Raw genomic sequence first — 25761 nt, forward strand, 5'->3', positions numbered from 1 at the left:
GGTAACCAGATGGAAAAGGAGTTGGTAGTCAGCAGCAGGGAAGCCACGATCTATGGCTTAATCTGCATTTGTGTATTTCCAGAAGTAATCCAAGTGATTTATTTGCATATGGAATCCAATAAAAATTGTGTTACATTGTTTCCTTATGTAAACATAAAGGTAAGCATCAGTGACTGTAAAAACCAAACAAGAACTGTTCGTTAAGTGTGTTTAGGAAGATGCTTGGAAGAATTTTGATCAAATACATAAGAGAGTTGACAACCAACCTCTGAGGCATTGCAGCTTAATAGCAGCAAAGGAATATGCAGATCAGCTTTTTGCTTTTAAGTTGCATTTCCTTTTCTTATCTCATTCTTTTAATTTCTTTGCTTACTATTTCTTACTTCCTTTTTGTGCTTTGCATACCATAGCTTACCTTGATAGGGAATAATAGTATGATATGTATGTATGTATGCATGCATGTATGTTCCCAATACAGTGCTTTCAGAGATACATCCCTAGGAAAATGCAAAAAGAAAGAAAAAAAGACTTTCCAAAAACTGCCATGTTTACGTTTTTGGGGTGCTAGGGGTGGAAATAAAAGTGGGTAAGAGGAATTTAGAAAATAGAACACAGTGAAAATGCTGCCTCTGGGAAATGAATAAAGTGGGGCCATGAAGAGTCAGGACCATTTGCAATAGATGTTGGAGAGTTCCCCAGGGGATAGGAATGGGGAACAAAAGGGGGAAGGCTAAAACAGATGTGCAATTGCCCTGGCCTCTGCTTCACTCCTATCAGAGTGAAAACACTTCCAAAAGTGAGATGGGAAAGGATGTATTCAAAGAAGGACAAAATGAAAGAAACTGAAGATTCAGTAAATTTCCTATTCATCATACTGGGCACCTTTAAACTCTTTCTCACTTGCATATGATGGACCTGGAACAGGGATTAATTGGAAAACAAGGGTACAAATCTTTTTGTACCCTTTGTCATTTGGGAGTGCAATGGGAAAGAGAGGAATAAGACTGTGAATAGTTGCTTCTGGTATACAAAATTTTAAAGCCAACTGTTTTGATCCTGCATTGATTATACATCCTTTAAGGACATCATGAATCACATCCACCTCTGTTTTAGTTGCAAAAAGTACAATTCCTGTAGTGGAATAGCATAATAATATAGACTGAAGACTTGAATCTGTCAGAGCCCCTGGATTTTTTTAAAGAGATTTTTCTGAAAGCACCATCAGGAAGCGCTGATGAGTATTTGAGCAATCAATGTTTCTATGCCATGGCAACACTGACACACACCAGAATGTGATTTTTATTGCAGTCACAGCATAACATAATCAATGTAAACATAATTTGACTGCAGTTTGGGGTAACCATGACTCCCAATGCTTGCTTGCTTGGAAATGATCAGCAAGGCATCTTGGCATGGAAAGCGTGATAAATAAACATTCAGATACTTGACTGAGTTAATCTGTTCTGCTCACAGAAAGACCCAAATGAATGTCAGTGAACAGTTTGCACCAATATGCTGGTTAGTTTATAAGATAAAGCATTTCAAGTAAAATTTCCAAAATTTTAGAAAAAAATGATTTATTATGATACATAAACTCTGTAGAGGCTGTGCTTATTTATATGTAGTTTAATAAGTCATAAATATTGGTTTAAATTAATGTTTCCAATGGATGAGCATCACCCTGGGAAAGCTATTTTCACATTCATGGTATTGCCAATGAATCTAACGGGTATTCAAACTCCCTTATTTATTTAATCCCCAGAGATCATTTACTCTGGCACAAGGTCCCCTCAGCTGTCCCTGAAAGACAATACTAGAAAGATTCCTTACTTAGACTGTGCGCTTCTCCAGTGACTTTATGACAGAGATATTTGTACTAGCCTCATTTCACCATTATTCCATAAATACCAAGAATGCATAGGATCATTTTACAACTATTGCTTTCAGATATCAACCCTGGCACAACATACAGTGTTGCCACATTCTGCACAGCAGTGCTTAAAGTTCATCTGATGAATACCTGCGCCATAAATTAGACTTAATGAGCATCTAGTTCACCATAGGAGTGTTCTGTAATTTGAAATAGTCTTCCATATACTAACTTTTATTCTCTCCTACATCCATCTGATGCTTCTACCCCATCTTTTAGATTTTTTACCTGTTTATGTATAATTTCTGACCTAATATATTTTTATATTTTCTAGCTTCTTATAGTTCTTATGTATCTTCTGTGCTTTTTAATTAACTGTACCCCACTCTCTTTATGCCTATCTATGATCATAATAGAGAACTGATTGACTGATGTGTGAACCCAGGCCATGTAACTCACCAATATGTGATTATTTAATCAAATAAGACTTATTAAAATACTCTATTTCATACACACACACACACGTAATCATGGAACGCAAAATATACAAATCAATTTGACTGTTTTCTTTCTCCCTTGCTTTCTATAATGAATATTTCTTTACTTGAACACTCTTTAAAAAGACACAATTTACAATTATACTTCTTCAAAGGAAAGAGAACAACTCATGGTTATACATTATTCTTAGTTCTGATGACACAGTTCATACAAACACATGAAAAGTGTAACTAAGATAGGCAAGTTCAAGCCCATTTTCAGCCATGGAAGGTCACTGTGTAAATCTGGGCCTGTCAATCCCTCATATAACTGTAACAAATGAAATAAATTAATTTAGATATTTTTTTCTCATTTGCAAAACAGATTATTATGAAGAAACACTTTATACAGGCAGCCCTCGAGTTGCAACGCATATTGGGACCAGGACTGCTGTTGCCAAGTGTTGCCGAGGTGTAAAGTTCTACATCGTGTGACTGCATTGCTTAAAGACAGAAATCAAGGCACTCCCAGTTGTCCTCATAACTCCAAGACAGGAGGGTCGTAAAGCAGGAAGCACCAGGAGTCCCAGGTAGGGAGGGCAGGGATGAGCCTTGAGAGGCTCAGTGCAGGCCACACGTAAGTTGGGAGAGGGGGTGCTGCAGAGGCCAGGGAAAGAGGATGTGGGATGCATGCAAGTGCAGGGAGGCTAGGGAAGAAGGACCCAATATGGTATGCAAGAATTGGGGGGCATCCCCATTGGTTTTGCTTGGGGAGGCATCCCCATTGGTTTTGCTTGGGGAAAGCTGGCAGGGAAGGTCTCAAATGGCCATCACATGATTGTGAGATGTTGCCACAATTGTCATAAATGCAAGCTGGTTGTCAGGCACTCAGACTGTAATTGCATGATTGTGAGGGTGCTGTAATGCCCGGAACACTGAGGATCAGTTGTAAGTACCACTCATTCAGCATCGTTGTAGCTCTGAAGACATGCTGAAGAAGTGGTCAGTAAGCAAGGACTACCTGTATGTGGAAAAGGAACTGTGTGACTTCAGGTCTGAAGATACGTTTGAAAACAGACTCATCAATCCAACTTAGAATTGGTAGATACTTACAGGTCACATGCAGAACAATGATGACATCGATCAGGTTTGATCAGCTGGCATCTATCGCAGTATCTAATAGCTATATTGAAAATTTCAAAGTCAAGATATGAAACACAAAGCTTTAGAATTAGTACTTTAAAACTTTCCTACTTCTCAAAAGAAGAATTAAAAATGTAAATAATTCCATTTAATTCCATTTATATCCTGCCCTTCTCTGAAGACTCAGGGCAGCTTACAAGCTTAGCAGTAGCCTTCATTCTATGTATATGCCTGCTTATTAGGGCTTTCATACACCCAAGCAGCATAAAATAAGGCGCTTATTTCAAAAATGAATGGGTATGGAGCAATGTGAAAACTCTCCAACAACTTATTATTTATTCATATAGATTTTATTGGCCACCCAATCCAGTATAGAGCTGCTCAACTATAACTGCTGTGAAAGTAATAGGAAAGTGGCCTATCTGTATATCTACTTATGAAAAGCTGAAAGATGAATATAATCTAAATTAGCAATCTCCAACTCTTTTGGCACGGCAGACAGGTAGTGATGACAGCAGCAGGGGAGACGGGATGGTCTTGCACATGCAACCTAATCCCGTCTATGCACAAATAAAGCTTCACGTGCTTGTCTGCCGTTTGCCCGCTTGCAGACTGGTACTGGATTGCAGCCTGCGGGTGGGGGACCCCTGATCCAAACAGTATCTGGAACAGTTCTTAATTTTGATTTTTCCCTTTTATTGTCACTCTGAGAGGGACACTGATAGATTTTATAAACAAACAAATACCTGGAACTTTGAGTTAACCACATGGAGTCTCTATGTATGAGCTGGGTGGCCATATAAATTAAATAAACAATCAATCAACCAACCAATCAAACATACATCATGCAAAACTTTCAAAATGAAAAGGAAGTATCATTTCTCTCATATCTTAAACAGAGAGATACTACCATCCTTTTTTACGAAATACCAGAAATATCTTTGCAAATAATGGATCCCCAGTATATTTTGGACATGGACAAATGCTATAAATGCAGTTAGTAGAGGGGTCATGCAACTCAGCCTGACTAAGGAACATTTTAGCAATGTTCGTGCGATATAAACATCAAGAAGAATGACAGTTTAATTTTGGAAAATCTGTCTGTTGATGTAGAAATATAACACATTTGGTGCAGGTCTAGTGAAGGCAACACTAACGCCATTCCTAAATGGCTTACCTCTTGATGTTGTTGTAGTATAGACAGGCAGTTCTTTAGCAGCTCTTCTTAGGATTTCCTGCTGAGATTCTGGTCTCTCTTCTTTTTCATATTGCTCCTTATCACTTTTTGATAAGCAAAACTGCAGAAAAGGAGAGAAGCACGCTTGTTTCACTGCTAATTTTATTTAACATCTGCTAACTTATATTTAGATGATACATATAGAATGTTTCAGAATTTTGATGCATTATTAATTCAAAGAAATATTAAATCAAAATCAAAGAGCTGACCATTTTGTATCACCAAACACATAATGAATATTATCCTAACCCAAAATCTATTTCCCCTTTCATCTCTTTAGTACAGTACAAACATATGTCCTACCTCTCTACATTATTACTAGGTATATGACATTTGTTGTTGTTGTTAGCTGCGAAGTCGTGTCCGACCCATCGCGACTCTATGGACAACGTTCCTCCACGCCTTCCTGTCCTTTACCATCTTCTGGAGTCCATTTAAGCTCACGCCTACTGCTTCAGTGACTCCATCCAGCCACCTCATTCTCTGTCGTCCCCTTCTTCTATTGCCCTCAATCTTTCCCAGCATTAGACTCTTCTCCAGTGAGTCCTTCCTTCTCATTAGGTGGCCAAAGTATTTGAGTTTTAGCTTCAGGATCTGGCCTTCTAAAGAGCAGTCAGGGTTGATCTCCTCTAGGACTGACTGGTTTGATCGCCTTGCAGTCCAAGGGACTTGCAGAAGTCTTCTCCAGCACCATAGTTCAAAGGCTTCAATTCTTTGGCGCTCATCCTTTTTTATGGTCCAGCTTTCACTGCCATACATTGCAACTGGGAAGACCATAGCCTTGACTATCTGCACTTTTGTTGACAGGGCGATGTCTCTGCTTTTTAGTGTGCTGTCTAGATTTGCCATGGCTTTCCTCCCTAGGAGCAAGCGTCTTTTAATTTCTTGGCTACAGTTCCCATCTGCAGTGATCTTGGAGCCCAGGAAAATAAAATCTGTCACTACCTCCATTTCTTCCCCATCTATTTGCCAGGAATTGAGAGGGCCGGATGCCATGATCTTGGTTTTCTTAATGTTAAGTTTCAACCCAAGTTTTGCACTCTCCTTCTTCACCCGCAACAAGAGGCTCTTTAGTTCTTTTTCACTTTCTGCCATTAGAGGGGTATCATCTGCATATCTTAGGTTGTTGATATTTCTTCCAGCAATCTTAATTCCAACTTTTGATTCAACTAGCCCTGCCTTTCTCATGATGTGCTCTGCATATAAGTTAAATAGGCAGGGCGACAGTATACAGCATTGCCGGACTCCTTTCACAATTTTGAACCAATCAGTGGCTTTGAAGCTGACATTATCTGGTAATTATAAATGCATGTTAAGTACATTATCTATACTTCTGGTGGATTCAGCAATTGTGACTGTCACATAAAATGTGCAGTGGCCTAGACAGATGGAAACTGCACTGTTCAAATTTATATAATGAACATTTGCACTGGTTGGTTGGAAAAAGGATTCCACTCATTAAACCCTCACTTGCCCACAGGGATCAAGAATTGGATGATGAAGGCAATTCAGGAATGATGCAGTAATGAAACCACTAAATAGAAGCATGAGACTGAAGTCCTGGAAAATTTCAACACTTTGCCATTCCACACTGACAAGCTGAGCGCTACGCTTATATTTTAAGACAAGATGTCATAATGTGGAAAGCATTTCAATTCAACAGGATGCTAACTTGGTCCATGCATTTCACAAAGTGACTGAACAAAACTGTAGCTCCAATCTAAGCAGATGGCCAGCTTCAAAACAACTTTTGTATACACCTTCTAATCTAAAGAATGCCTCTTTAGTATTACCTATTTGTAAACGGGCGGAAACTGGTTTAGGATCTTCTTAGTGCTATGGCAGATTCTAAGCTTTTAAAAGTATGTAGCCACAAATTAAAAACAGGTGAAGCCTAATGAGATGCTGAATGCAATTCAAGTGCTGGTTTTGATTAATAAAACTTTAACCGCTTGATTCTTTGTTATCTATGGCAATATTGTCTCCAAACTGAATTTGCCTGCCCAGCACAATCAGTCCCAGAAATGATGGTTTGGGTCCCTTCTCATTAGAGTGGCAGAAGGGCAGTATGATTATTCCAGATATTTGTCTATTTTTAAAATTTTAAATACTACATAATACTCTTCCATTGCCTTTCTACTTTCAGAAAACATACTTCAGTCTAACTTTAAAATAAAGTAATAAAGTAAAGTAAACAAAGTAAAGTAAAAGAAAATAAATATAGTCAGGCCTACAACAGAAAAGACCCAGATAATGTTTGACTCTAAATAGATGAGCTGTAAGTTTTAGCAAAAACATTAAAAGTATAACTGCTGAGTTATGATTGTCTCAGGCTGCATTTTGGTTTACCATAGAGCATGGGTGTCAAACTTGACTGTGTCACATGACATATTGTGATGTATCACGATGTTTCCTGCCTTTGCGGAGCCAGGGTGGGTGTAGCTTGCAAGTGATGCTTCCGGCCTGTGGACCACCAGTTTGACACCCTTGCCATAGGGCATTGATAAAATAATTATTTTTAAGAAGGGTCATGTTAAATTTAAATTAGCAAAAGGAGTTCCATAGTGCATCTCTCTCTGTCTCTCCCTCCCTCTGGGTTAGAGCACTGATAGTGACTTTATACCGACACTGTACATTTCTACAGAATTTGGACATTACTTGGGACTTAAAATTAATAGCATTCCTAAGTGAGAACAAAGTTTGTTTTGAGCATAACTGTTAAAATAAGAATGATTATAAAAATGCAGACATTGTGAATTGGTTTATACCAATATTAAGATTATGAAACAAAATACAAAGGCCACCTATCTGAACACTGTATTACTAAGTTATATCATTCAAAATAGCAAATTGTTCAAATTAAAGAAATCTAAATTAAGCTATGGCAATACGGTAATTTCAGAAAATAATTGTATTATTTTCATTCACAGCACTACAATATAATTTATTAAATGGGGACAGAAAAACTAAACAAAAAGAAAACTTAACAAATCTTATTTTAAAGCAAGCATTAGTAACACAAATAACTTAGTAAGAACTGCATAACTTTGCCAATGATAACATTTACCTCATTGGAAGGGGAGGCAGGAGATGTAAAAATAGTCTTCCAATAGGACCACGCAAACATAACAAATGACAGATGAAAAATCACAAGGTAGACAACTGCAATAAAAATACAAGTAATATGTCAGTGAAAACTGTTAAAAAGAGCAAAAACATAAAATGAAAAAGAGTTAGGGGAATAATGCAACATTTCCTTTGCCCTGCTAGCAAAATAAATTTGGAGACATAATTGTAGAATATGAGATTGCACAGAACCTTGAGTAATAGTCAACAGTAAATCAATAATACGCTCCTACAAAAATTAGATCAGTTCCAATTGAGTCAAATAACAATTATAGGTAAGGTAGCTGGCAAACAAAAATCAGAAGTGGATTCGAAGCCTGGCTTGTAAACCAAAGTGTGAAATTATAGGTATGGATGTTGTTGTATCCTAGAAACCATTACAAGCACAAAAGGATGCTCCAAGCATATGGATTACTGCAATTTAAGTTTACATAGGGGTGTTCTTAAAGAATATCTAAACGCAGTAACTGGTTTAGAATGCTGAAGCAAGTAGAGTTTTGGGTGTCCAGCAGTTTACCCAAGTAATTGCATTGCTACAGTTGCTATCAATGTGTTCTTCCTTGTCCCAAATGTTTCTATAAGCTAAGAATAATTTATATAAAAATAAGTAATATAATAGAAAATATTACAAAGTTCATAAAATGCTATTAAAGGTAGCATAAAGATATTATTTATTCCATGGAAGAAATGTATTTAAGAATTTAAAAATGTCAGAAGACAGCTGTATAAGCACTGTGCTGGATCAGCCAAGGCCCATCTTAGGCCAACATTTTTTCAGTGCCAACCAGGTGCTTCTCACAGGAAGGAGAGGGAGACCTACCCCTCTCTTGCTTTTGTTCACCTGCAGCTAGTATTAGAAGGCAGGTTACCTCCAGTCCAGAAGCAACCCAGAGTCAAGAATAAGGTTTGATAGATGCGTCCTCTGTGAACTTATCTAAACTAAATCTGAGAAGCTAAAGCAAAATCTTTTGTCTCGTCAACAGCTTCCAGTTAATTTACCAGGCTGCCATGTGCAGATTGCTTTTTGTACTTTAGGGTTTGTAATTCAACTACATTTTCTAAATAGGTTTATCAAGCTACATTAAAAAGATAATGGAACACCAATCACTACAGTTGGCTTTATCTCTTAAATCCAGAAGTTGCTGTTTCAGTAACTGAGGATTTTTTATTTGTAAACAACCACAAATGACTTGAAAGGGAAGAAAAGACCTTTTGTAACTTATTGATGAAGGGAGGGGAACTGTCGCAGAATACTGAATATTTTATATTTCTGTCACAACCTCATAAAAGGTAAAGGTAAAGGTTCCCCCGCACATGCGTGCTAGTCGTTTCCAACTCTAGGGGCCAGTGCTCATCTCCATTTCAAAGCCGAAGAGCCAGCGCTTGTCCGAGGACGTCTTCGTGGTCATGTGGCCGGCATGACTAGACGCCAAAGGCGCACGGAACGCTCTTACCTTCCCACCAGAGTGGTCCCTATTTTTCTACTTGCATTTTTACGTGCTTTCGAACTGCTAGGTTTGCAGAAGCTGGGACGAGTAACAGGCTCTCACTCTGTTACGCGGCACTCGGGATTCGACCCGCCAAACTGCCGACCTTCTGATCGACAAGCTCAGCGTCCTAACCCACTGAGCCACTGCATCCCTTCCACACCTCATACCAAATGAGTAATTGTTGACCTACTTTTGAAGTTGATAAAAAGCAAAAGTTTAAGAAGAAATACCACTAGGTCTCAGCGCAATCCAGAGGCATTAGGAGGATCTATCTGCTCCAATGTCATTATAGACTACTGGATGATTTTTTTAAGAGGAGCCTTGAAAACACACAATTTTATGAAACTAGAAATATTACTAGAATAGAAATAATTGGCTGAAATAATTGGTTTTCAGTACATGAGATTTTTTTAACAATATTCTATTTTTTTTTAATAAAAAACTATTATCCACCCAGAGCCATGATTTTGTGATGGGCAGCCATATATTGTTTTGAAAGAATGAACTGAGAGAATAAATGAAAGAATATATACATGGAATCTATCACATGTAATCATTACATTAAAACATTTGTGAGAAAGAACAAAGTATTTGAATTGAAATGTAGTAAAATAAAACCAAGCTCAACTTCATTTGAGCAATTATTATTAAACTTAACCATTTGAAATACCTGAGTTCAATTGAAATTTAATTTATTAGGGTGTGTGGCAGGTTGGCGGTGGCTAATGATGTAGAGCAGGGCTTTTCAACCTTTTCACCCATTGTACCACTTTTAGGATATGGCAACATCCGAGTACCACCAGTCGCCTAGCAAGGTGTCAAAAACTTGACCAAAAAAAAGAGGAAAAAAGTGATGAAGTACAGGTAGTCCTCGACTTACAACAGTTAACTTAGTGACTGTTCGAAGTTACAATGGCACTGAAAAAAGTGCCCCCCAAGCCACAGCCGAGCAAGATACCTGCCCGGCAAGATATGGATTTCTATTATCTTTTGTTCACTGGGTTACAATTTGGTATTTCCACTTGTTGCTAGGTAGAGATACCAAATGGAATTTTTCTTGACCATCAAGCAATTTTGTGGTATCCCAAGGAAGCCCATTGTGTCCTTTAATCCTTAATTTAATTGTTGAAACTTTAGATTAGACAGTCTCAAGACAGCAAGCATTGTGAGGCATGTGATAGTGAATCTAAACCACTTTTACATGACAATGATATAATGGCCATTTAGGATAATTCTGAAATACCATTATTGAAGTTGTATAGCAATATAGTTTACACTTCTGTTAGACTACTAATTGGAAACAATTTAATGTGCTGCATTTGAGTTTTATGATATATCTGGACCATAACAAGGAGTTAGAATTTACATTTTTTTCTGCTTTTCTCATAACAGAAAGGAGATCCAGATTTCTAAGTTTTATTCCAGATTCTGTAATTGTCAACTCAGACTATTTTTCACAGCGATTGGCTAGTCTATGCATCTCCCTGTTAGGAATGATTAAATAAGGATTCCTTTTCTAAATACGCTTTAAGAAACTTACTTGTCACCAAGCCAAGGACTTAATTTCTTTAACCTTAGGCAAAGAACAAGGTTGCATTGTAGCACCTAAATCTGTGAGCAGAAAAATCTGAAGTATATTTTTTTGGAAAGTCTGTTTCCTAGTGCTGAATTGTATCAGCAAAGGTTTATTCCTTCTTCTCTCCTTGGACATTAGAAAACTGGTTGGCAGACTAAGATGGGAACAGACTCATTATTTTGCTACTACTTGTTATTTTTAAGTCTTTCTCTAAAAGTTTAAAGCTGCTGTTTTCACTTCTTTTTTGCTTTTTTCTCCCATTACTATCTTATTAGCATCAGCCGTGCTAAAGAACACAAGTAGTTGCTGCTATCATCCTTGATCTTAACAAGATATTCCTTCTAGAATCCTCCAGCCAACAAGTTCCTGATACTTAATTACAGCTGCAGAGAGTTTTGTAGAACAAATTAGTTTGCTTTTTAAACAGATAATCTTACAAAATTACAGCTGTCAAAAGGAAATTTCTAATTTCCTATTCTGTAATTTAGCACCTGTTTCTTTCTCTGTGCATCTTTTCTCCATTTCCTATCATAATCTGTAAATGGCTTTTCCATGCCATTTTCCATAGAAAAAACAAAGAACAAAGAATCCAATTCCATTATTTTGCATTTTAAAGGCTGTTAAAGAAGGAGAGGCATTGCTGGGGAAAGCAGAACATTCTGGGATGGAATTTGGAGGGAAAGAGTAAGAATATTTTTCAAATCTGTATTTTAATATAGATGATTGCTGATCTGAACCTCACAGGCGAAGTTGCCGCAATATTTAGTTTACAGAAAAAGACATGCAACCAACTCAAACGTTTGTAAAATTGTCATTTGTGCTATTCATTATTTTTATTTGTATCCCACCTTTAATTTTTACAAATAACTCAAGGCGGTAAACATATACAAAACATCTTCCAACTTCTGTTTTCTCCACAACAACTCTGTGAAGTGGGATAGTCTAAGAGAGTGATTGGCCCAAAGTCACCTAGTTGACTTTCATGGCTAAGTCATGACTTGAATTCATGGTCGCCTGCTTTCTAGCCTGGTGCCTTAACCACTAGACTAAACTATCCTGCTGAATGTAGGTTAGAGGGCACACAAGTATTTATTGGATGGAAAATGGAAAGCACTCTGCATATTTTTTTTTATACTTTCTGGCTACAAAAAGTATTTTTGTTTATTTAGTTTAGCAATTCTTGTGGATGCTTGATTTGATGAATTGTAAGCTTATGCTGCTTCTGTTGCTTTAGAAAACTCGAGTAATTTTAGATTTTAGGCAAGTGTAAGCAATATTTCTGTTGCCAAGATCCCACTTTTTCAACAGCTTGAAGGCATCCATCACATGACTGAAAGGCATGATGCTGGAATTTTTTTTTCTTTCCAAAATTGAAGCAATTAGTAATTTTGCAAGATTAAACTCAAATACTCTATGACTTTACACATGCACAGATATAAAATGTTTTACAAAGAAAGAATCATACCTTTTTCTCCAACTGAGGTAATTGTAACTGGAGGAAAAACAAAACGAGTGTGAGTATATCTGTCAATTTTAGAAATTGAGCACATTAATAAAACACAATGTATTCAAACATATTAACTTAATTGAAGAGAACGTGCATTTTGTCATTCTCCACTCAAAAAACCCTATCTATTTACATAGGTAATAACAGAACAATTGAAGGGCTATGACCATTTTTCCCTGGGGAAATGAAGGAATGATTCTGTTTGCCTGCCACTGGCAAACAATTCCCCATTTGTCTGTCCATAGCATGTTTGCTTCTGACAAACAAACATGCTGAATCAGTAGTTCCTTCAATTGTGTTTATTTCATGTTTCCTTCAAGAGATGAAGATTATTAAGCTGAAATGATGAAAGTTATATAATGGCAGCAGACAAAAATTCAGGCGGAGGGCCCCAGTTTATATGATCACATCACATTAATAAACTGAAATGATAACAAATCTAAGACGTCTGCCAGTTCCATCCTTCTTGGTGTGCAATAATCAGTTATAATTTCCTTTTTAAAAAATGTTAGATTTTTATCCCTCTTATCAGGTGGAATAAACAGCACTGCCTGCTCCAATTTTTCCACACAACCACTTTGGGAGGTAGCTGAGAAAGAACAGTCCAAAGTCACCCACTAAGTTTTCATGACCAAGAATCGACTTGAAGCTGCATCTCCCTGGACCCAACACAGCCTTTTAATCCTTGCGCTAGACTATGGTTTTCAGATACACAAAAACCTAAACTTTTAAGTAGTGTCACAAAAGTTTGAAGAGTTAAATTAAGCACCCAAGCTTTATTAGGGCAAAATGATGAAAAATTATATTCGTACCTTTCATTTTTTGATCTGTGAGGAATCACTGAGTGAGTCATTACAAGATATTTAAAACAACAACAACAATGGGTTTGTAATCTGGTATTTACTAGTAATTGTATATATTCCTGGATAAGCCAACTCTCAAAGTTTTAACCAAAATACGATGAAAAATACACCACAAGCAGATAAGCCAACTCTCAAAATTCTCATATGCTTTAATTTTTACAATTGCCCTATCTGTGGGTAGTGTATTTTTCATGGTATTTTGGTTAAAAAATTTGAGAGCTGGTTTATTCATAGGTGGTCTTATCTGCGAATATATGTGGGTAATTTTAAAACTATTACTGATAATACTTTTTATTATCAGTATCGGTGCCACAGTGGTTAGAATGCAGTATTCAGACTGACTCTGCCCACTTCCATGAGTTCGATCCTGACAGGCTCAAGGATGATTCAGCCTTCCATCCTTCTGAGGTTGGTAAAATGAGGTCCCAGGTTGTTGGGGCAATATGCTGACTCTTTAAACCGCTTAGAGAGTGCTGCAAAGCACTATGAAGCGGTATAAAAGTTTACGTGCTGTTGCTATAATCATTAATTTTCTTTCCCTTAAATTTAACATTAATTGGTATGTTTAAAATTTAGCCTTGAAATTAACACACATATTCAATAAGAAGTTTTGTTGCTGTTGTTAGTTGTGAAGTCGTGTCCGACCCATCGCGACCCTATGGACAACTTAAGAAGTTTGTTGTTGTTAGTTGCAAAGTCGTGTCCGACCCATCGCGACCCTATGGACAATGTTCCTCCAGGCCTTCCTGTCCTCTACCATCTTCTGGAGTCCATCTAAGCTCACGCCTACTGCTTCAGTGACTCCATCCAGCCACCTCATTCTCTGTCGTCCCCTTCTTCTCTTGCCCTAAGAAGTTTAAATACAGCTAATTCCAATGTTGTTATTATTTGCTTGATAGCTTTATCCCATATATGGCTATTCAAAACTTAGTATCTGCAAGCTCAGTATAGTTTAGCTCCATTGGATATAGCTCTTAAATAATGTTTCCTTCTCAGATAAAACCATCTTAGTTCAGCCTCAAATACAATGGCATTTGAAAAGTACAATAGAAAAGACTATATTATATCAGTGTACTGTGAATAATAAAATAATAATAATAATACAAAACCTAATAAAAATTTTTATCCTGCTTTTATTACTTCATAAGTAACTCATAGCAGCAAACAGATCTAACATTCCTCCTTCCTATTTTTTCCACAACAAGAACCTTGTGAACTGGATTGGACTAGGAGAGAGAGCCCAAGGTCACCCAGCTAGCTTTGTGTGTCTTGGGGTCTGATGCCATCTGAGTTTTTCAGTATTTTGTGTCTGTACTATTATTTGTGTGTAGTGGTGGTGGTTGTTTCCTGGCTATAAGCCACTAAAAACCTGTTAAATTACAGCAGGATATACATTTCACCTCACAAACACATTTTTAAGCCAAAGACAATATTAGCTAGATGTTGTCAACTACTGGAACAAGGATCCTAAATGCAGTAAGCTATGATTTACTGCTAAGCTTGTAAGCCGCCCTGAGTCTTCGGAGAAGGGCGGGATATAAATGGAATTAAAATAAATAAATAAAAAATAAATAACACTTTGGATTGTAACTGGCAGTATTTGTGGTCAGATAGCATTACAAAATAACAGACTAAATCAATGGTGTTTGAAGTAACAGGGACAGTTCATCTACATATGTTATGTCTCTTCCATAACAAAGCATGCAAATTATATATTTACATTCATCGCACATTAAATGACAGATATGGATGCCAGCAATTTGTCATTAATAAACATTCAGGAGCAACAGTTCGCTATGGTCTTTCCTTTTAATCCGCCATTTTCCATCCCACCCCCATGACTGTGAAGTATCATGCCTGGAGTTTTAACTTGATCTCATCAATAGCAGAGTTACCTTGTGGTAAGATGGGTGGCTCATAAATTTAATAAACAGATAAATAAATAAAATGATAGGTGGCAATTATCTTTGCAGTAGCATCAGATCCAATAGGTCAGGGGTGTCAAACTCGAAATGTCATGTGACATGTCACGATGTATTGTGACTTTTTCCCCACTGCCGGCAATGGGGTGGGCGCGGTATCGGCATGATGCATCCGGCCTGTGGGCCGGCAGTTTGGCACCCCTGCAATAGGTGACTAAGTCATTATAACACAAAATACTATGGACACCATTTGAGATGCAAAGCAGCCAAACGACATTGTACATTGAAGAAAATGTCACTACCATCCCCATCTAGCATCTACCTGCAGAGAGATAGGAATAAATCTCTCCTAGTGACAAAATACCTCTCCAGATATGATTGAAATGCATTTCACACAAGCTCCAACCCACCTAATCAATAGTGGAGGATGTTGATAATTTAGCAGTTTCTGGAAAACTAAATGTGGACTGGTATCTTGCCTAGAGCATTTTGTTTGGCTATTTTCTTGAAATGATGGCCACAACAAATTGCTTAGTAAGTTTCAGTGAGACTTGCAAATAATAACAACTTATTTTGGAAATTAAAGATATTGGTTGGCTCATTGATTACTTCTAGGAATAATTAAAAGCATTCCAAGTTGCTCAGAAATCTGTCAATTTTACACCTCTTTCATTATGATAGTTTTTGTTTTTCCCCCCTTTATGTATGCATGTGTATATATACGTTTGTGTGTGTGTGTGTAAATATATATGACATTTATAGAAGGAAACTATTTGACTTTATCTTATCTTACAATTTCAATTTGAACGAGTTTGTCTGAGCAAACGATTGCTACTTGGAGCTTTTCCCCCCCAAATTATGTAGGAATAATTTCTAGTACGATGCTGAGACAAGAAGGATCACACAGCTTCTCACAACTTTCCCCATATCCAATCTGAGCAGCATACTAGACAATACTTTAGGAACAGTTGGAGAAACCAGTTTTCTATTCCAAAAACACTTCTGGTTAGGATACATAGCCAACTGGAATCATTAGTTCTAAATATGGATGGAGACACAGTGATTCCAAGCAGAAGAGATTTGAGTAAGATTGTCTGGGTGCTTATGAAAAAGAGAATGGAAAAAAGCCCAGGAAATTAAGGGAAAGCAAGTAGGAATTCAAGGGGAGGGAAGGGAGAGAAGGCAGCAGGGAGATGGGGTAAACTGGGAGAACTATATGACATGACAACAGGGAGTACTGGAAGAAAGGAAAAGAGATGGGGTAGTATCTTGTCCTATCTATCCTGTAAAATCCCTCCAAAGCCAAAACAGAAATATTCCAGGTTTTGTTTCTGCTGAATCACAGCTGATCTGGAATGATTTGCCAAAAACGTCCAAAAAAGAAAAACAGTTTGTTTAGGATTAAAAACCAAACAAATGTTCTCTTTTGTGCACATCCCTACCACTATGTTGTAAGAAAATACACAACTTACAAATTATTGCTGAAGAAAAGAAATGGGGAAAATAATTATCAAAAAATTGCAATTGGGTAATGTACTGTAAGTGTACTTTACATAATGTAAAGTGAATACTGGACTTATGCAGACAACTCGTGACCTGCTGCTGGGTTCTCATTTCAGAGATATTTCCATAACTAAATAGAGAAATAGAGTGATCGTGGGTGGGTTTAAAAAAAGCAGTGGCAGTAGGAACAACTTCCAGCTGCCTTCCCTATTGAGTTTCCTTGGGGAAAGCTGGCAGGAGCATCATAAATCTCCCTTCCTTTCCCTTTTCTTCCCTTTCCCCCTACCCTAATTCCTGCTGGCTTCCCCATTTACTTTGCTTGTAGGAAGCTTGCATGGACACGAAGTCGGTGGGGAAACCAGCAAGAATTTGCAAGTCCAAGGGAAGGTTGTGAGGTGCTTAAGAGATGCTGTGAAAGTCAGTGAGGGCACATGGGTGGGTGGTGTGGGTTGAAAAGGGGGCACAGGAGAAACGTTATGCAGGTTGGGGAGGCGTGTGTGGAGCGGCATGGGTCAGGAAGAGTTCCTGGGGATCTCAGGGATATGTGAGAGGTGCTTGGCAGATAAGGCATTGTACTGAACATAATCCTCTCTTGGCTCTTGGGAAATATAATGTGGCTTCTAATCAATCTGCATTTGGTTTTCAGAGTTCCCTATATATTGATCACTAGCTGTCTTTCTCAAGAAATCATTAACTTCCATAAAACTATATTTCATTTCTGGTAACAACTGAATCTTACCAAGCCTGAACAGCTAAACAATGATCAATCTTTAATCTTCCTACCATGCAAGCTTAGTAGAATTAGGATTGCATGAACCTAATCTAAAGTCATCAGAAGAACACGAGCCTCTTCATCAGATGAAGGTGCTTTCTTCAATTGGCTACCATACACACACTGCATAAGATACTGAATCATCTCTTCTTGACATAGCCAAATGAACCAGCACAGTATATTTGGGAAGTTGCCATGCCTAGAGTAAGCACTGCTGATTCAAGAATCTATCCACACTAATGCTTCCTGTTCCCCAGGGCACTATAAACTTTATTATTCACTTCCTAGAGAAAATCAACCAGTTAGCTACCTCCCTTTTCTACTCTTTTAGATGCTCAACAATGAACCTTCTTCTGCACTAATCTTTGCTTCAAATCCCTGCAAAGTACAACACTCTTATTCATTTGCTATTTTAATTTTAATTTTGTCCAGAATAATCAGAACAGGTATGTTCTTTTTCCAATCTTGAAAATGCTCCATTAATACTGTCTTTTTGCAGTAATAAAATGATAAATATTTGGGATGGGAGAACATCTATGGAGATTTTCAATCACCCAGGTCATGCTTGTCCCAAAGGTGCTTTTCAAAAGGCAACTGGATTTTCTTGAGTTTTTTTTCCTTGAAAACATTTTGATTCCGAAGAACTGAAGAAGCTTCTTCAATGAGAAGGAAAACATTTTCAAGGAAAAAACCAAGAAAATACAATTGCCCTTTGAAAAATGCCTTTGGGACATTTGGGATGGGACTTAATAAAAAAGGATATTTGATCATGATCTTAATTAGCTAAGTTAAAGCAGGAGTCTAAATTGGCATAAAATTTCTTGTCCTCATTGCCAATCTCTAATCTATGCTATGCTGCCATTAAATGATGCCATCTGTGATGGAATGCAGCCACCTCACTCCTGGGAATCCAGCTTACATTCCACCACACATCCCTGTATACTACAGGTAATCCTCAAGTTACGAATATAATGGAGCCTGCAAATTAGATTTGTAACCCGAGTATTCATAGAAGTGTATCACGTAACTTGAACCTGATCACCCCCTGCTTTCACCCACAGATTCGCTAATCGAATGTGCGGTTCGTTAAGTGCACAAGGTATTTTAGGCTGGGGAAGGCCATAGGGGACCTAAAGCTTCCGACCACCCAAGACCTCCCACGACCTACTGAGATACCTCATGCTTCTCCCTCTCTCCCATCCTGACCAACCAGGTGACTTACTTTATGTAGATCTCAATGATCAAGGGAGCTGTCTCCTTTTCAGCCTCTCTGCCGTGGTTTCGCTTTGAGCAAAGGCTTGCCAAGGCCGGTAGGGACAAGAGATTGTATCTCTATTGGCTCCGGTCATCTTTGCAAAAAGCTTTTGCTGCCAAGAACGGAAGCTGGGTGGGGGAACATGTGTTCTTCTGGGCCTCCATTCTCAGTGGCAAAAAACTTGAAAGGCCTTTGCTGCCATAAATGGAAGCCTGGAGGGATGCGTACACACCTTTCGGTCTCTGTCCTCGTCAGCAAAGGCTTTTTGCAAAGAGGGCAAAAGATTTTGCAAACGGAGGGAAGGCTTTGATGCTTCAGGCCTTTTCTCCATTTGCAAAGCCTTTTGCCGCAGATCTCATCCAGGCCTATATTTGCAGAGAACAGAGGCCTAAAGTACCGGGAGATCATGCTAGATCAGTAGCATGAGATCTTGAGCTACTGATCTTGCATGATCTTGTGGTACTTTAGGCCTCCATTCTCTGAGAATGCACCGAAAACCTGAGCACCAAAGCAAGCCAAGAAACCAAAGGCTTGCTAGATCTTCTTAAGGTGAGTATCCACAGATGCCTGTGGAGACCCTGCGGCAGCAGGGAGGGGGGAATAGGCAGGGTGAATGTTGCAGTGCCTCTGTGATCATTCATAAGGGTGAATTACTGCTGTGGTGCTGCAACATTCGTAACTTTGGGACTGTGTCCTCAGTACTTAGGGGGGTTATGTCGTAACTTTGAATGGTCGCTAAATGAACTGCCATAACTCAAGGATTACCCACATTTGCAGGATATATTAGGGAAAGGGATTGGTCAATTTGATGGCTTCCATCAAACATTGCCACCTGGCAGGAAATTACCACTCTCCTTAATGTGGGCTGGGGAAGACACATATTTTTACAGAAGATTCTTCAGTTGCCCAAAGCAGAATGGCTCTGGGGACAGGGGCTGGAGATCTTAAAGTAGCCAACAGTCACTGGGATTATCCCAACCCCTCATATGACCGGCTCCTGTTTGCTTAAGGGGAGCTCACTAACTTTACACCAGAATGGGTAGAGTTGAGGATAAGATAAAGGCAATACAGAGAATTTACTTTCTCTCATGTTCATAATAGTTCTCACTTAATGATACAATTGAACCCAAAATTTTGGTCATAAGTCATTGCAGTTAAGTGAAGAAACAGAGGTGAGTTTGTTCTGAATGAGGATTGACTGGAGGCTTGTAAAAAACAGGAACTAGGAGTAAACAGATTTCACACCACAGGGCTAGAGAATTCAACCCCAAGATCTAATTAGGCAATCATGTGAGACCGCTGGAGGTTATTTTAAGTGCTGTTTGCTCAGTTGTATATTTCTCAGCCTATCTGCTCAAATTGATTACAAATTATTAAGCACCAATATTAAAATGAAGATCACATTGCCATGTGATTTGCTGCAATTAAACTGTTTCTAATCCGGGCTCTCCAAACTTGGCAACTCTAAGACTTGCGGATTTCAACTCCCAGAATTCCCATGTTGGCTGGGAAATTCTGGGAGTTGAAGTCCGTAAGTCTTAAAGTTGCCAGGTTGGAGACCCCTGTTCTAATCCTTAGTTTGCTGCTTATATTAAAAAAGCAGCCTTTTATTACTTAAAAGTTTGGTTTGAAATCTCACCCCCAAAACTGCTTAGATCTGGTAATCGGGGGGTGGGGGGGTGGCAAACTGGAGCCAATTTTATAAAAAAAAATATTCCCAAGCAAGCAACATTTCCTGCACTGCCCACTTCAAATTCTAGAAAAGAAAGCGCCTCTCTATTCAAGGAAAGGCATTGTTGTGTGAGTATTGTATATAAGACAGAGGGGGCTAAATGGAATTCTGTCATGGGAGAGGCAAATAACTCACTCACTTTAAAATTCAGAGAGAGGGGATGTGAAAGGGATTTCCCATGAAAGGGATTGGCAGGTTGATGTAGACGTTACAATTCTGTTATGTCCCACTTGCTAAAACTATTCATTTCTATGGCAAAATACCAATCTATACTTACTCTATTAAATTATATTTACTCTATTATATACCACTCATGCTAGTGTTCAAAATAAAGTTCAGTAGTAACCACAAAAAAGTACTGTAGATCTTTAGTTATCTAGAGTAGAGGTGGGGAACTATGGCCCCTTTATGACTTGTGGACTTCAACTCCCAGAATTCCTTAGCCACCATAGCTGGTTCAGGAATTCTGGGAGTAGAGGTCCACAAATCATAAAAGGGCCATAGTTCCCCACCCCTGGCCTAGAGGAATGCAGCTTAAATAAGACATTACTAATTTTCAGCAAAATAAGAACATATCTCTGTACTTGTTTTTTTGCAAAGAATTTACATTAATCGATCATTGCACCTTCGATTCACAATCATTTCAAAATGTCAAGTGCATATTATAAATCTGAGAGAACCTGATCATGGTTCACGTCATATAAAATGATTTCTGGCTGCCAGGAAATGAGAATAAAAAACAAAACAAAAATAAGTTTCCCCTTTTATTAAAGGTCAGAATTTGTCTTCACAGTTATATTGCTTAATCTCACGCATAAGTCTCAGAAGATGTGAAAATACCTTTTTATCACTTTAAAGATTTCCAACAGAGTATCTGCCTGGGGAAGGAAGAATCCTGACTCCTTAATGGAAAGGTAAGAGTACAGCCTTATACCTCCTTTCATATCAGCACACTTGACACAATAACACTAACATACCTTGTAATAGTGAAAAAATATTTTTGCACAGCATGTTAACTGTCTCAAGCTGTTCATTCAAGTCTGGCCAAAAACGTGAGTGAGAGGAGAACAAATATATGTATTTCAATTTCCTGAAATATTGCTCACTGCTAGGTGACAGAATTGTTTTAATTCTATCAATCTTAAATCAACCATAAATTTATGCGTACAGAAAGTTGTCAACATCTGTTCTTGGCACATAATGTATTTAATGCAAGTTAGTTAGCTGAGCCTATTTTCATACTGAAGATTCAGCATTAAAAAAAATGACTGGACCAAGTAACTTTCATTCTCCTTCCAAAAGTAGCTTATCTGAGGCTGAAACTACTTTAGTAAACAGTGTCAATGTAAGCTACAATCTTTACATTATAAAAATAAGGGCATTACAAATTTCCTGAGAGGATGATTCCTCAAATAGGCAGGTATTTGGCATGTGAATTTTGAGGGTTGTCTCAGCAAATTTTGAAGCACTAGCTTGTACTTATAGTAAACATATTTACATCAAATATTTCCACTCATATTTTATACTACTGTACTTCCTTCCTTCTGCTTATTGCAACAAAATTTAATATTGGTTACTCACATTTATCCAGGGCTATTCATATCACATCTCTTTCTGTTGTCTTCCTTAGCACAAAATGTAATCCAGACAACCCCATGAGGATAAGGGTGGCTTTACTTAAGAAGTCTTCTCTAGTATAGACAGTGCTTTCTATGTAATAATAAGATTAAAATCTTATGCACCTATTGTAGAATTTGCAATCAAATTGTGGATAAATAAAAATAGTATCTACTATGGACTCTTCTTATCAAACTAAGGCCAGTTTGAAGTCTTTTCAGTAACATTCAGCTCATATGCTAGTTTCCTGAGGTTAATGGAATACATTTTTATTAAATTTATACTGCCAAGAATGGAACCACATCTTACCCACATACGTATTACAAACTAATTGGAACTGGGTATGCAAAATGTTTTGCACAATATACTACAAGTTAGATTTAATCATCCACGAAATCTCAAATCTAAGATCAGATCCTGCTTTAATACTTTGGTTTCTACTGTATGTAGACTTTAATTTACATATTCCTATTTTAGATGATATCAGAAAACCATTTTGAAAAACCATAAAAATGTTTGCAGAAACTATGTATGAAAAAAGTAAAAAAGAAAGAAAGAAAATATAAAAGTTATTCCAAGCTATTGATTTCTGTGCATTGGTGTGAAGAATCAGATCGTTCTTTAAAATGTGCCTAAATCAATATTTCAGGAACTCTGCCAAGAGATTCCTGAAAGTGCTATAAATATTAGCACATAATTAGAAGACATCTGCATACTTGTCAAAACCCTTTACTGTATATTCTTCTAGGAAGCTACTTGGTATATGTAAATTGCTACAACTGTAAATTAATCATCATGCAAGAGAAAGTCACTTTTATAAAAGCCTGAGTCCTGGTGACTTCAGGGGTATATTCATGCTTTAAAGTCCAGAGCATACTAGCCCAGTTCAGTTGTTAAAATCACAGAATGTTCAATGCATGAAGAAGACACTGAAAAAACAGCATCAATGCGTCAAGGTTGAACATAGGGAGAATCCTTCTCAACTGCCAGCTTCAACATTTTCATCTAGCCACGTGGATACAGTATATTGAAAGCTATATGAACAAATTCTATATGCAATCTGTAACCTTGAAGAACCAAAGCATTATTTCTTTCTAATGTTTTCAGCGAAAGGATACAAATGATAAATCTAGAACACGTATACCTTGGATGTGAAACATTTCTGACCAAAACTGACAGATCAAAACATGGAAGAATAAGTCAAGAAGCCGTTATTTAAGACCTATCCCCTGTGTTTAGAATAATGTCCCCTTTTGGATAACTATATAGAACTACTGCATTTGAAGTTAGAATCATTTTGCAGAACTGAAGAATTGATGCTAAGAGATGGTATTTAGAAACTAACCATTAATGGCGTTCAAAATGAGACAAACCTTTGAATTATTTCAAGATTTATACTGAAATTACAAGGAACTACAGCTTTGGTTAGGAACAGTAAGTTTTAGTACCTACTAGGCAATCCGTAACCTGTTGGGTCATTGTTGCAGAGGTATTTCTTTACCTAAACAGAGAAACAGAATGACCACAGTGGGCAAAAAAATCAGTGGGAGCGGGAGTAGTTTCCAGGTTTCTGTCTACTTCTCTGTTCCTAGTGGAAAACCAGCAAGAAGTTTCCTTCCTTCCTTCCTTCCCAGTTTAAACCTCATATCAGCTTCCTCACTGACTTAATAAAAAATAATACACGCTACATGGGTTGAGAAGTGTGCATGAGGGTGTGTGAAAAGTCCAGTCTGGGATGGGGAAGACACATAGGGCATGGTGCAGGTCAGGAAGGGTGTGCAAGTGTCTATAACAGATGCAGCATGAGTTGTAGAGGCCCATAGGAGTACAGCATGGGTTTGGAAGGTGGACTGGGGTGTGTGAGAGGTGCTGCACAGATTGAGGAGAGAATGCAAGGCTGAAGCATGGGTGGAAAAGAGTGCAAGAAGTGTGCAAGAGCTGCAGTGTGTGGAGAAGGGCAAGTGGAGATGTGCAAGACATGCAATAAGGATTGGGGAGGGGGCACAGAAGTCTGAATGGGTCAGGAAGAGTGCTCTGGCGTGCACAAATGAATGGAGAGGCACAAGTACAGAGGGCTAGGGAGGTTGCATGTGTGAGGGAGCCCTACTGGCTTCCCCACTGACATCACTCTGAGGAAACTTCTTACCTATAAAGATTTTGCTTATGGAGTGTGGGCAATTGCAATTGAGTTTGCACTTCCTGCAGGATTCCCCATTGACATGTCGGAAGCTGTCAAGGAATGTTGGAAATATCTATCAAGTGACCACAACTGTAGCAGCCACCTCTCCAAACTTCATTCCTAAGGAGGAACTCGGTCCCACATTCTGAAACTTAGTGTCTTTGAGGTACCTTGGTTGAAAAATGATGTACTGTTTTGCTCAATGAACGTTCTAATCAGATAGTTTTAGTAAAATATAGATCAATTTTTTAAAAATCCACCTCTAATTTTCTTAAAATAAGTGCTAATGTCCTATGTCACCTTCAGTTAAGAATGGAGTTACAGTGTGCTTGCTATTGGTTAGTTATGATTAACTGATATTTAATTAAGGGCTGTGAAACTAGTTACTACTATCCTTTCATTATTATTTTTTTGAATTGCTCTGGTTAAGTGAATAATATAACTAAATCTGCAACCCATATTTACTTTCTTAGAAATAGGATTTATTGAACCCAGTTGGATTTCCCCAAGTAGGTATGCATGCATTGTAGTTTTCATTGTTATGATCTGCAGCAGTCGCTTTTAATTACTTCATAAAAAGTAGAAATTAAGGATTTCACTTACATTTGCCTTGCCATACGAATCAAATCTACTATCTACTCAAGCTATTTTTGTATTTTTAATTTTATTTGGAACGGGCTCTAAACCATTTAACAAATGAAGAATTAAATATCTCTTCTAGACCAACATAATAGGAACCAGTTCTGTGTTACAATTTAATGAGCAATATCCAAAAAAAACACAGGGTAGGATTACTGTACAGATACACTAAAGCAGTGTTTCTCAGGGAATTCTGGGAGTTGTAGTCCATCTGTTTTAAAGTTACCAAGGTTGAGAAACACTGCACTAAATTATTTCTCTTCCCAATCACCCTTTGGGGCTCAAATTTTGTCTAGTTAAAAGTCTTGCCAGTACATTTTATCATTAGTCAAAACATTTCTATTCTCCTTTCTGAGCGGCAGGCTCATAATTCATCCAACAAGAGTGTAAAGAATCAACTAAAGAGTGGACTTTCACATTATACTCTCATTTCGGAATGTAGACTTAAAGCTGGATCAGGAATACAAGAAATTAAATATAGAGTACATCTTTTTTAAAACAAAAACAAAAAAAAGTGACTGTTCAAGGATTTTAACACAGTCCCCAAATGAACTGCAACACAACAGCACACCTCTGTTATCAATCCCCATCCCCAATCTCAGGATGAAAAAAAGAACTCTAAAAGCTTTCAATGCCCATGATTCAGAGAAAACAAACACTTGGCAATGCCACAGACACTTTTCTTGGAATAAACCGCACTAGAAAAGAAAGATGTATTTCTAGATAAGGCTACACAAGAGGCATTTTGCTCTTACTTACAACACCCTGTTTGTACTTAATCAAAGGGTGACTTGCCTCATTTCAATTCCTCTCCTTAAACCGCAAGTCCTTAAACCGCATGAAGGATTCAAGAG

General features: G+C 37.8%; 1 protein-coding gene across 5 annotated transcripts in view; it reads right to left on the reverse strand.

Annotated features, from left to right (window-relative positions):
* The window catches only part of ZDHHC20 (zDHHC palmitoyltransferase 20), a 52692-nt gene that overhangs the window by 26286 nt on the left and 645 nt on the right, over positions 1-25761 (reverse strand). For all 5 annotated transcript variants that reach the window (XR_014492422.1, XR_014492423.1, XR_014492424.1 and 2 more), the window contains exons 2-5: positions 12384-12410; positions 7794-7888; positions 4667-4787; positions 3460-3529 (exon numbers count right to left, since the gene is read on the reverse strand). Coding sequence is in view for 2 of the 5 variants with exons in the window: in XM_083361867.1 (XP_083217993.1) it covers positions 3460-3529; positions 4667-4787; positions 7794-7888; positions 12384-12410 (313 nt within the window). In the remaining 3 variants the exon portion in view is untranslated. The remainder of the gene's footprint in view (positions 1-3459; positions 3530-4666; positions 4788-7793; positions 7889-12383; positions 12411-25761) is intronic.

Source organism: Vipera ursinii (genome assembly GCF_947247035.1).
Source record: "Vipera ursinii genome assembly, chromosome: 4".
Taxonomy (NCBI): Eukaryota; Metazoa; Chordata; class Lepidosauria; order Squamata; family Viperidae; genus Vipera; species Vipera ursinii.